General features: G+C 41.1%; 2 protein-coding genes across 7 annotated transcripts in view; both read left to right on the top strand.

The window, feature by feature from the left end:
• The first annotated feature begins 7 nt into the window (after window positions 1-7).
• Window positions 8-8,041, top strand: eef1b2 (eukaryotic translation elongation factor 1 beta 2). Its single transcript, XM_061904644.1, has 7 exons — window positions 8-167; window positions 3,355-3,477; window positions 3,530-3,665; window positions 4,912-4,978; window positions 7,468-7,593; window positions 7,778-7,845; window positions 7,922-8,041. Exons 1-7 carry the CDS (start codon window positions 88-90, stop codon window positions 8,006-8,008), a joined length of 687 nt encoding a protein of 228 aa, XP_061760628.1. The 5' UTR covers window positions 8-87; the 3' UTR covers window positions 8,009-8,041.
• Window positions 8,042-9,294: 1,253 nt separating this feature from the next.
• The window catches only part of zdbf2 (zinc finger, DBF-type containing 2), a 33,275-nt gene continuing 29,230 nt past the window's right edge, over window positions 9,295-13,339 (top strand). For 4 of the 6 annotated variants that reach the window (XR_009807276.1, XR_009807277.1, XR_009807275.1 and 1 more), the window contains exon 1: window positions 9,296-9,444. The gene's annotated coding sequence lies outside the window, so the exon portion shown is untranslated. Of the gene's footprint in view, window positions 9,445-11,470; window positions 11,664-13,339 lie in introns of those variants that run through there. The other 2 variants (XM_061904641.1, XM_061904640.1) reach the window with 2 other exon arrangements.

Genomic DNA, 13,339 nt, shown 5'->3' with positions numbered 1-13,339 from the left:
GAAGGAGGAGCCAGCCTTTCGATATAAAATGGCGGCTCTTCGTCTCCCGGTCCTTTCTTCTTCCCCAAAGAGCAGCACTTTGTCAGCATGGGTTTCGGTGATTTGAAAGCGCCCTCCGGCCTGAAAGTGCTGAACGACTACCTTGCGGACCGCAGCTACATTGAGGGGTCAGTGACGGTTACAAAAAGAAAATGTGTTTTGGAAGAACGGGTTAAAAAAAATAGGACAACTTTCTAGCGGCCCTATCCTGCCTAAGCGTGGCTAACCGGTAGCAGCTAATACAAAAAAGAATAACCTGACATGATAACGTCAGTTTAAAAAGCGCAGATATAAGAAAAAAAATATATTATTGCTATTGCAGCTCTAGGGTTTCGCTAATTGTATCTTGTGATGGCTTAACCGGTCTACTGTGAGCCACATGGTGCTAATGACCAGCGATGACTGTCGACATGCTTGTCGCTCATTTACAAACCCCGTTTCCATATGAGTTGGGAAATTGTCTTCGATGCAAATATAAACTGAATACAATGACTTTCAAATCCTTTTCAACCCATATTCAGTTGAATGCAATATAAAGACAAGATATTTGATCCATCCATTTCTACCGCTTAATCCCTTTTGGGGTCGCTGGCGCCTATCTCAGCTACAATCGGGCGGAAGGCGGGGTACACCCTGGACAAGTCGCCACCTCATCGCAGGGCCAACACATAGACAGACAACATTCACACACTAGGGCCAATTTAGTGTTGCCAATTAACTTGATGTTCAAACTCAAACTTTATTTTTTTTTTGCAAATAATTAATCATAGCTGCGACATGTGCCAAAGTAGTTGGGAAAGGGCATGTTCGCCACTGTGTTACATCACCTTTTCTTATAACACTGAAACGCTTGGGAACTGAGGAAACTAATTGTTGAAGCTTTGAAAGTGGAATTCTTTCTTGTTTTATGTAGAGCTTTAGTCGTTCAACAGTCCAGGGTCTCCCCCGTCGTATTTTATGCTTCATAATGCGCCACACATTTTCCGTGGGAGACAGGTCTGGACTGCAGGCGGGCCAGGAAAGTACCCGCACTCTTTTACTACGAAACCATGCTGTTGTAACACATGGCTTGGCATTGTCTTGTTGAAATAAGCAGGGGGGTCCATGATAACGTTGCTTGAATGACAACATATGTAGTTACAAAACCTGTATGGACCTTTCAGCATTAATGGTGCCTTCACAGATCAATCAATCAATGTTTACTTATATAGCCCTAAATCACTAGTGTCTCAAAGGGCTGCACAAACCACTACGACATCCTCGGTAGGCCCACATAAGGGCAAGGAAAACTCACACCCAGTGGGACGTCGGTGACAATGAAGACTATGAGAACCTTGGAGAGGATGAAAGCAATGGATGTCGAGCGGGTCTAACATGATACTGTGAAAGTTCAATCCATAATGGATCCAACACAGCAGCGAGAGTCCCGTTCACAGCGGAGCCAGCAGGAAACCATCCCAAGCGGAAGCAGATCAGCAGCGCAGGGATGTCCCCAAGCTGATACACAGGCAAGCGGTCTATCCTGGGTCGCGACTCTGGACGAGCGGTCCATCCTGGGTCCCGACTCTGGACAGCCAGTACGTCATCCATGGCCACCGGATCGGACCGGACCCCATCCACAAGGGAGAGTGCGACATAAGAGAAAAAGAAAAGAAACGACAGATCAACTGGTCTAAAAAGGGGGTCTATTTAAAGGCCAGAGTATAAAAATGAGTTTGAAGGTGAGACTTAAATGCTTCTACTGAGGTGGCATCTCGAAATGTGTAAGTTACCCATGCCTTGGGCACTAATACACCACCATACCATCACAGATGCTGGCTTTTTAACTTTGCGCCTATAACAATCCGGATGGTTATTTTCTTCTTTGTTCTGGGGGACACCACGTCCACAGTTTCCAGATATAATCTGAATTGTGGACTCGTCTGACCACAGAACACTTTCCCACTTTGCATCAGTCCATCTTAGATGAGCTCGGGCCCAACGAAGCCAGCGGCGTTCCTTGGTGTTGTTGATAAATGGGTTTTGCTTTGCATAGTACAGTTTTAACTTGCACTTAAAGATGTAGCAACCAACATTAGTTACTGACAGTGGTTTTGTGAAGTGTTCCTGAGCCCATGTAGTGATATCCTTTTAGACATTGTTGTCGGTACCGCCTGAGGGATCAAAGGTCCGTAATATCATCTCTTACGTGCAGGGATTTCTCCAGATTCTCTGAACCTTTTGATGATTTTACGTACCGTAGATGGTAAAATCCCTAAATTCTTTGCAATAGCTCGTTGAAATGTTGCTTTAAAACTGTTCGACAATTTGCTTTCAAATTGGCGACAATCGCCCCCGTCCTTGTTTGTGAATTACTTAGTATTTCAGGGAAGCTGCTTTTATACCCAATCATGGCACCCAACTGTTCCCAATTAGCCTGCACACCTGTGGGATGTTCCAAATAAGTGTTTGAGTATTTCTCAACTTTATCAGTATTTATTGCCACCTTTCCGAACTTCTTCGTCACGTGTTGCTGGCATCAAATTCTAAAGTTGATTATTTGCAAAAAAAAATGTTTATCAGTTTGAACATCAAATATGTTGTCCTTGTAGCATATTCAACTGAATATGGGTTGAAAATGATTTGCAAATCATAGTATTCCGTTTATATTTCCATCTAACACAATTTCCCAACTCATATGGAAACGGGGTATTTATTATACCATATATATAACTATACACGGCATTAAAAGACTTAACATATATTATGCAAGCAGGCTTATTAGGCCTGTAAAAAAACGTGACCTTGCTAAGTAGGAAAAGTATTATACTCATATTACCATGAATTGATTAAAGTGGACCCCGACTTAAAGAAGTTCAAAAACTTATTCGGGTGTTACCATTTAGTAGTCAATTGTACGGAATATGTACTGTAGTGTACAATCTACTAAAAAGTTTCAATCAGTCAAAAAGCAGGGTACACCCTGGACTAGTCGCCACCTCATCGCAGGGCCAACACAGACAGGAAATATAAATAACGAATTAGGAAGTTTTTTTACAGATCATAAATACAAAATACATACAAAAAAGCTCAACATATCAGTTGAATGTCCACTTTCATTGACCACATCAATTATGCCAAGACAGATTCTTCTTAGGGGAGGAGGTTGACTACAGTTTCAGGTAATCCAAGATAGGTCGCCACACATCACAAAACTTATGTAATTTACCAGAAATCTCATCTCAGTTTTTCAATGTGAAGGATTTGCACTAGCTCCGTCTAAATGTTTTAAGTTTTGATCCAATATATGAATTAATACTTATCCTTTCCTCTCAGATGTGTTCCTTCCCAAGCAGATGTTGCCGTCTTTGAGGCGATTGCAACACCACCCCAAGTTGCGCTTTGCCATGCTCTCCGTTGGTACAACCATATGAAGTCATACCAGAGCCAGAAGAACAGGTAAAGACTCGCGCTCAGTTGAGATCTGACTCAAACTCACCTCCTATGTCAGTCTTCCAGGTGTGAAGAAGCCTCTGGGACAGTACGGGCCAGCAGGTGTGGCCGACACCACGACGTGCGCTGCTTCTGCTGCGGTGAAGAATGATGACGACGATGATGACGATATTGATCTGTTTGGCTCTGATGAGGTGAGGTAATGCCCAACAAATAGATTGTATTCACCTGATGTCATGTCCATCTCATTAAACAAGCGAGATTTGAAATTGTGGTCAACCGAGCATCTTGTCAAAGCGTTCTGGGTTGCATTTTGCCTTTCTCTAATGCATATTCCTTGTGTTTGGGGTGTTTTAAGCTGTTTGAACCACTAAAATGGCAAAAAGCATTAGATTATTCAGGGTTTCTCGAAAGCTAATCAAGAAATGGCGAAAGACGTTAAAATTTTACTTAACTATGAAAAGTGTCTCACTCCAGTCCAAGGGTGCAGTCCAACGCACAAGCTTAGAGTTAGAGTACCAATGATTGTCACACACACACTAGGTGTGGTGAAATTTGTCTTCTGCATTCGACCCATCCCCTTGATCACCCCCTGAGAGGTGAGGGGAGCAGTGGGCAGCAGCAGTGCTGCGCCCGGGAATCATTTATGGTGATTTAACCCCCAATTCCAACCCTTGATGCTGAGTGCCAAGCAGGGAGGCAATGGTTCCCATTTTTTTAGTCTTTGGTCTGACTCGGCCGAGGTTTGAACTCCCAACCTGGCGGACACTCTAACCACTAGGCCACTGAGTAGGTTGTTAAAGGTTTAATATACTTTTAATGTTTAATATTTCCTATTTAAGTATTATTTAGAAAATATTTATTTTCTTGTTTTAGGGGTCTTAAAACGCCTTTTTGCAATGAGTCTTTTGTAAATTACCAATTTTTTGATTGCACTGAAGGCAGAAATCCTAAATAAAGCTTTCAGCACGCATCGTTGAGATCTACTTGGCCATGCAGTTACAGTGAGCTGTGATTGACTTGTTTCACAACCAGCCAGGTTTTCAGTGTTTTCTACAATCTTTGCATGGTTAACATAATGGGAAAAGGAAAAACACTGAATCAAGGCTATCAAGTGCTATTCGCAGTTTGTTTATAAGGATGTGTTATCGCAAGATGCAAAGTTAAATCTTTAATTTTTTTTATTACTTTTTTGCTAGTTAGCGGTAATGTCAAAGCTCTTTGGGTATTCGGGTAGTATGCACTCTGTTTGCTGCACAGTAGCCGTGTTGGTTTGGTTGACCACCATTTCGATCATCTCCAGGGACAAAGTTACGTGACTGATTACAAGCTATATTTTGCACTAATAAAAGTTGTGTGAATTTTACAAACTGGTGTTTCTGCTGACAAGATTTTTAAGTTAAATTATGCAGGTTACTTATTTATACATGAATCCTATAGGAAGATGCAGAGGCTGTACGGTTGAAGGAAGAGCGCATTGCGGCCTATGCAGCCAAGAAATCAAAAAGTAAGTTGTTTTTTTTTTCTCTCTCTCAGGCTCTGTCTGCCTATTGCAGTTCAGCATTGATGACTTTTGTTAAATGGACTCTTAATGATGATTCTTTCACCATCTTTCGGCTGATGCGTGATGACACTATAATTATCTGACAAAGAGTTAAGGCTGTTTCTCAATTGTTGTACTTAAACTCAATCTTTCGTGTGTGAAAAGTACAACAAAATGCAGTACACTGTCAGTTCTTGAATGTTGCATATTAATGATAACACTGAGTTCCCACCCTCAATAGTTGGCATCTTTATTATATAGGGGAAGGGGAGGGACTACTATCATGATGGCATAATCGCTGCCTCGTTTGAAGCAGAAGAAACATGCAAGTAGGTATGGGTACGAAAACGCCATATTGGCACTGTTGCTGACAGTAACTGTCAGCAAAAGACTAAAAAACTTAAGTTTGCCTCATGTCACTGATAAATTTAATTTAGATATGGGCAGAGTCAACTGTTGTATACCGTTTTTCACCTGCAGAGCATCAGCACTTAAAGTAGTGTAAAGTCAGTTGAAGAACAAGGAGGAAGGGTGGCACAAGTCACCCTTTTGTCACGCACAAAACAATGGTAATTTTTGCAGACTAATGCCAACTACTTCAAACACTGCCAACACTCTTCTTAAAGGCCTACTGAAATGAGATTTTCTTATTTAAATGGGGATAGCAGGTCCATTCTGTGTCATACCTGATCATTTAGCAATATTGCCATATTTTTGCTGAAAAGATTAAGTAGCGAACATTGACAATAAAGTTCGCAACTTTTGGTCGCTAATAAAAAAGCCTTGCCCCTACCGGAAGTCACAGACTATGTGCGCGTGACATCACTGGTTGTAGGGCTCCTCACATAGTTTACAATGTGAGCCACCAGCAGTAAGAGCAATTTGGACCGAGAAAGCGACAATTTCCCTATTAATCTGAGCGAGGATGAAAGATTTGTTGATGAGGATATTTATAGTAAAGGACTAGAAAAAAAAACAGGAGAGGGCAAGTGAGAGCGATTCAGATGTTTTTAGACACATTTACTAGGGTAATTCTGGAAAATCCCTTATCTGCTATTTTGTTGCTAGTGTTTTAGTGAGATTAAATAGTACCTGAAGTCAGAGGGGTGTGGCTACGGGTATCTTGATGCCAGAGTCTCTGAGGGAACTTACGCAGCTGCATGGACGGCGCAAGCTCCGCTGATCTCCGGTAAGAGGCGACTTTATACCACAATTTTCTCGCCGAAAACTGCCGGTAGAAATGTAGTCGGGATCCATGTTCGCTTGAACGCTATGATCCATAGTAAAGTTTCACCTCTGGGAATTTTAAACAAAGAAACACCGGCTATGTTTGTGTGGCTAAAGGCTAAAGCTTCCCACCTCCATCTTTCTACTTTGACTTCTCCATTATTAATTGAACAAATTGCAAAAGATTCAGCAACACAGATGTCCAGAATACTGAGTAATTATGTGATTAGATCAGACTACTTATAGCTTGGATCGGGCTGGAAAATAATGTCTGCTACAATCCGAGACGTCAAACGCATGCGTCATCATACCGCAACGTTTTCAACACGACACTTAGCGGGAAATTTAAAATTGCAATTTAGTAAACTAAAAAGTCTGTATTGGCATGTGTTTCAATGTTAATATTTCATCATTGATATATAAACTATCAGACTGCTTGGTCTGTAGTAGTGGGTTTCGGTAGGCCTTTAAAACTTCACTTCCAGGCTGGTGCTGACCCATCATTACTGCCCCCTACTGCCCATCCTCTGAATCACAGCTCAGAACCCTACACTCGTATTGCTGCTATGCTGTAAAATCTTGCAGATTATGTACCATTGCTGTTTTTCTGTGATAACTGACAATATGTTGTTTGTAATTTCATATTAGTGCAAATAGTTAAATGTTTTAACTTGTCTACACCCGTGTGGGTAGCTCTCGTGTCTTGCCAAGGACATGAAAGCTGCACTGGCATGGCAGAAGTTGGATTTATAACTAAATTACTATTAAATTATTTAGTAAATTAAAGTACTAAATTACTTGAATTTGTAGATCACAAAAATAGTAGTCTTTGAAAAAAAATTTTTTATGTACCTGCTCAGGCATTTTTTCAAAGGTACTGATCAGGCACTTTTACTGTATAACATGTAAATCATGTCCCTAAATTCTTGCGGAAGGTAGATTGTACATTTTTGATGGTTCTACAATTGTGTGAGGACCGATTGTGGGGTTAGCCAAATCAAGTCCAGTGGTTGCTATTCACCATTTAAAGGGAGATAGTGATGTAAGTTTTGTGATCATATACAGTTAATGTTCAATGATAATGGGTTTGGAACAACACTGCAGTCAAAATGCAATCATCTGGGAAGTGCACAGTGTACTGACAAATATTCAATTTGAGACACAGCCCAAGTCCTGTCCTTGTTCTACGGTCTTTTCTATGGGGAAATTACTGTTTTTCTCTTTAGAACCGGCCGTCATCGCTAAATCCTCTATCCTATTGGATGTTAAGCCATGGGACGACGAGACTGATATGGCGAAGTTGGAGGAGTGTGTTCGCAGTATTCAGATGGATGGACTCCTCTGGGGACAATGTAAGTACAAATTTACATTTAACAGATATGCATTCCGGGCTCTTAACATGATGATTTTTATTTTACCATCTTTCGGCTGAAGCTGTGATGATTCTTACATGATCTGAAAAGCATTGATCTGGTTAGGGTTCATTGAAAGTTAAAAATGGAAAAATAAGTGACCCATTAATTCATTGTCCTCTAGCAAAACTAATACCAGTGGGTTATGGTATCAAGAAGCTTCAGATCAACTGTGTGGTTGAAGATGATAAGGTGAGTGTTTGTTTGCATCTGATGTGACCTGTGTTTGGTATCTGACTGTATGGCCTTTTCTTTTTCATTTTTTTAGGTTGGCACAGATATTCTCGAGGAGCAAATCACTGCGTTTGAGGATTTTGTTCAGTCAATGGATGTTGCTGCCTTTAACAAAATCTGAAAAGGAACTTGGAAAATAAAGTATTGAACGTTTTGCTTTTTGTGTGGCATTTTGTTTAGCTTTTACAATGCTAACGTCTTGTGGCATGTATTTAGGATGCATTGCACTGCTAACAGTGATTTACTGCCTACATAATGTTCCTGTCCAGGTAATGACATGCAGCTCATTCATTTCGGAATTAATCAGGAGTACCGTATTTCCTTGAATTGCCGCTGGGGCGCTAATTAATTCAAAACCTCTTCTCACTCCGGAACTTACCAAAGGCATGCATTAAAAATTTGAATGTGATGTAAGCTTGGCCCTTAAATCCTACTGAATAGCTCTTAATCTTCTTCCCTTTTATGCGATTTCAAATTACCGGTATCGAAATCAGCCTCCATTTTGAAAATGATGACAGGGGAAGTGTCACTCGTGACGTCACAAGTTTGACCAGGCGGTAATACTAAACATGCGCTAATTATTTTGCGAAGCAAGTTTGACCGGGCAGTAATTCAAGGCAATATGGTATATGCTTTTAGTTGGAAAGTGACATTTTTGTTACATCATTGAACTGCATTTAATTACCCCTTATGGTTAGTGTCAAATGGTGGAAGAGGGGTTAGTGCGTCTGCCTCACAATACAAAGGTCCTGAGTAGTCAAGGTTCAATCCCGGGCTCGGGATTTTTCTGTGTGGAGTTTGCATGTTCTCTCCGGGTACTCCGGCTTTCTCCCACTTCCAAAGACATGCACCTGGGAATAGGTTGATTGGCAACACTAAATGGCCCTAGTGCAGTGGTTCTTAACCTGGGTTCGGTGAGTTGGCCTCAGGGGTCAAGACACACCCGGCTCATCGTGTACATAAAAACTTCATATCGGCGTATTATGACTACGGCAACAGCAGAAGTCACACCGATTTGCAGGTGTGTAATTTATGAGTTAATGCACTGTCTTGGTTTTGTTCTTTAAACAAGATGATGGTCATGCACGGTTCATTTTGTGAACTTGTAAAAAAAAACTACGTCTTCAATTTGAAAAAGAAAAACTATTTTATTTTTCACTAAAGAAAGGGTTTGGTGCATGCGCATATGAAACTGGTGGGCTTCGGTACCTCCAACAAGGTTAAGACCCACTGCCCTAGTGTGTGAATGTGAATGTGTTGGCCCTGCGATCAGGTGGCGACTTGTCCAGGGTGTATGCCGCCTTCAGCCCGATTGTAGCTGAGATAGGCACCAGCGACCCAAAAGGGAATAAGCGGTAGAAATGGATGGATGGGTTAGTTTCAAACATGGAGCATTTGTTGCCCAACTTCGTGTTAATGAACGTCTGTGTAGTTCTCCTCTTGGCCTGTTAGTGGTAGCAGGTCACAGAATCGCGTGTCAAGTCGCCGAAGAAGAGAGACCGGAAACAGACAGCGCGCGGCGGAAAATGGTGTTGTACTCTCTGAAAGTAAAACAAGGTAAAAGCCTATTTATTTATTTTTCCTCACGAATGGCGACTAAGCGATGGCGTGTTGCTACAACAAACAAGGCACACCAGCCGACTACTACAAGGGTTCGGCACGCATTGAACCACGTCACGTGGTTGCCCCGGGTTAACTTGGCTGTAAGGAACCGACTTAAAGTTGAGATTTATGTTGCGCCGCACGTCCTACACGCCAGCCTTGTTGGACAGTCAGACTAACTCGGAGAAATATGGCTTTGACTCACCTGTCACTGGTCGTGCAGTGGCAGTAGTGCGCTGTTATTTTGTCAAATTCTTCACCGACTTATCAATTTTTATTGCAGACCTTAAGATCCATTAAACATATAAAAACACAATACAAAACCAAAACAAAACACTATAACAAAAACAAAACAAAAAGAAACATAAAGCCCAAATGTCAGTTTCTAACATACAAACATGTGTGCCAATGGTTCCACAGTCCAGATCATGGGTGTCAAACTCTGGCCCGCCATGTAATTTAATTTGGCCCTTGAGGCAATTTCCAATTAACATTAGAGTTGGCTTGGTACACCGCATTCACCGCTAATACTCATACTTGCCAACCCGGGAGACTCCCGAACTTCAGTGCCCCTCCCGAAAATCTCACGGGGCAACAATTCTCTCGAATTTCTCCCGATTTCTACCCGTACAACAATATTGGGGGCATGCCTTAAAGGCACTGCCTTTAGCGTCTTCTACAACCTGTCGTCATGTCCGGTTTTCCTCCTTACAAACAGCGTGCCGGCCCATTCACATAATATATGCGGCTTTTACACACACAAGTGAATGCATCGCATACTTATTCAAAAGCCATACAGGTCACACCAAGGGTGGCCGTTGTTGAGACGCATTTTTAGTGCCGTCTCACCCGGGCCGGGAGCAGGAACACAATTCGTGGAGGCAGGAGTTGAGTCAAGTAGAAGTATTTTATTGAACGCAGTCTGCAGAGAGCGGATATCGTATAGTACACTTGAACAGTAGTACCAGTAAAACCCAAAGCGATCTCATGACAGTTTGCTGTGCATCAGCTTATATACTGTGCCAGTAGTTATCTGATTGGTCAGTCTACTGACTGACGTCTGTTGCTATGTGTCTCGTGTCTAGGAATAATTATGCTGAACTACTCTTGGTTTCCTGTTATGTTCGTTGTTGCTCAAGTATCTGTTTCCTGTATGTGCAGTGTTTGGCACACTGAGTCAAATTGAGGTCAGGACGTTTCCTGTTTTGTTTGGTACACTTTGTACTGTGAGACATGTAGCCTTGTACACTCATTACCGTATAAACAACTGTTACAAATATGCGCCACACTCTGGATCCACACCAAACAAGAATGACAAACACATTTTCGGGAGAACATCCGCACCGTAACACAACATAAACACAACAGTACAAATACCCAGAACCCCTTGCAGCACTAACTCTTCCGGGACGCTACAATATACACCGCTTGCTACCAACAACCGTGTGTTGCAAACTGAGCAGTAAAAAGGCCTGAATGGTTGATTTATTCATTGTTACTTTATTTTCAAATGTATTCGCCTGTGGAAAAAGTTAATGTTGATATTTACCTCAAAAGGCTGCAAATAGAAAAGAGGCATTCAATTTTTAATAACATTTTTTTTTGTATACCATTGATGTTTTTTCGTGTGTTTTTAAAGTTGATTTTGCACTATTAAGTTATATAAGCGTTGCTTTTTCCATATTCAGTGTTAAAGCAAATCAGTGTAGCAAACTGAGCAATAATTAAGGTTTTTTTCATGCACTTTCTCTTGCTACTTCAAGGCTTGAATGTTTGATTGATTCATTATTATTTTATTTTCAAATTCATTATTAGCCTGCGGAAAGAGTTTGTTTTGATATTTACCTCAGACAGCTGCAAATAGAATAGAGGCATTCAATTTTTATTTAAATTTTATTTGATATGCCATTGATATCTTTTATTTGTAACTAGATTTTGCATGTCACTATAAAATTATATAAGCCTTGCTTGTTCAATAGTCAATGCAAAACTTGTTTGGGTCCCTATTAAAAGGTTCATTTTTTCAACCTTGGCCTGCGGTTTTTGTTAAGTCTTAAATTTTGGCCCACTCTGTATTTGAGTTTGACACCCCTGGTCCAGATGATCAATTGAGGAAAATGACCAAAATTGCCGTTATGACCGTTCCTGTTGTGTGAATGTCAACAGTTGCACAGGTAAGTTAATTCCTTTTTTTTAACCATCTAGTTCAAAAACGTAACTCAAGATTACCCTAAACTAACAATTGCTGGTCATTTTGGTTTCATATAAAGTAATTTTAGTTCATGAAAAGATGTTCAATGTAAATATGCAGAGTTTACAAGTATTTTAGTTTGGTTGCCACACCCGAGCTCCAAACAATCTACAACTACAAAAACGAAAATAGCGTTTATTCAAATAAAGGTGAAAGTAGACGTTGGTCAACTATCAGGAACAGGGCATTCTACTCGCTGGCATGTTTCTTAAACAAAACAAAAAAAACCCTGCTAAAACGATGTCGTAGTTAACGTAAAAGAGACAAGAATGAACTCACCAACAGTGTCCACATTTGAATAAATTATCTAACAGAACTGCAACCAGTGTTCCTTAACACAGTGATTATGTCACATAAAGTTGCGTAGCAACGCTGAGAAAGTGGGCACCCCAACACTAACAAACATCTGGCTTGCACTGGCGCTTCTTGGAATTCCCAGGAAAAGCTTCATACAATCATTATAAGCAACCTGCAGCTTCTGAAAGCTTTTCTGCTTATACTTTAGCCACAGGGGGGCAGAATACAATGGAGTGTAATAGGCTCTGATTAAGTTGATCTTTACATAATTTGTACAATAATATTTCTTTCTCAGCATGTTGGCTTGGGCATATAGCATACGCCGCTGTTTGTATAGGTCATCATCTTCACCCATATGTGGTCCTCTCCAAGGTTCTCATAGTCATCATTGTCACCGACGTCCCACTGGGGGTGAGTTTTCCTTGCCCTTTATGTGGGCCTACCGAGGATGTCGTAGTGGTTTGTGCAGCCCTTTGAGACACTAGTGATTTAGGGCTATATAAATAATCATTGATTGATTGATTGATAATGATGTGCCCCAGATACTTAGTTTTACGACACACACTCAGCACCTGTCCTGACAGATAGAATATAGGAAAAGAGAGATCCTTGTCTTCTCTAGTTCTACATTTCATGATGAGACTCTTCTTTGCATTATATTTCACATCATATTTTACACCATAATCTGTACATATATTCAGCAGCTGTTGAAAGCCAGCACTGCTAGAAGACAGGATGGCTAAATCATCCGCATACATCAGATGATTAACCGCAGTATGACCAAGTACACATTTTGTTCTACAGGTATTGAGCTGGACAGATAGGTCATTCATATACAGACTGAGGAGGGCAGGGGAGAGAATTCCCCCCTGGCGTACCCTGGTCCCAACCTTAAATGTTGCTGAGCATTTATCGCCCCATCTGATCTGCATGCTCTGATTAGCATACCAATATGACAGAATTCTGATACTACAGTGTTTCCCACAGGTCAGGCATCTATTTGTGGTGGTGTGGTCGGGCGGCGGCGGCGATGACCAAGAAGAACGCGGAGTTGGAATATAATTACAACACTTTATGTATATATTTATATACATATTTATATAATATGTAACTACAATCTCCATTCACAGACAGAGTCCCATGGCTTTTATGAGCGTTTGAGCGAGTTAAAAGCCGTAAAAAAATAAAAAAATAAGTAATTATTTGTGGCGGCCGTAATTCTTTCGTGGCGGGCCGCCACAAATAAATGAATGTGTGGGAAACCCTGTACTATCAGGCACGCCCATCTTTTTCAGTTTTAAA

This window comes from Nerophis ophidion, linkage group LG06 (assembly GCF_033978795.1).
Source record: "Nerophis ophidion isolate RoL-2023_Sa linkage group LG06, RoL_Noph_v1.0, whole genome shotgun sequence".
Classification (NCBI taxonomy): Eukaryota; Metazoa; Chordata; class Actinopteri; order Syngnathiformes; family Syngnathidae; genus Nerophis; species Nerophis ophidion.
Note: the sequence above shows the minus strand (reverse complement) of the source record. Positions and strands in the feature narration are given on the sequence as shown.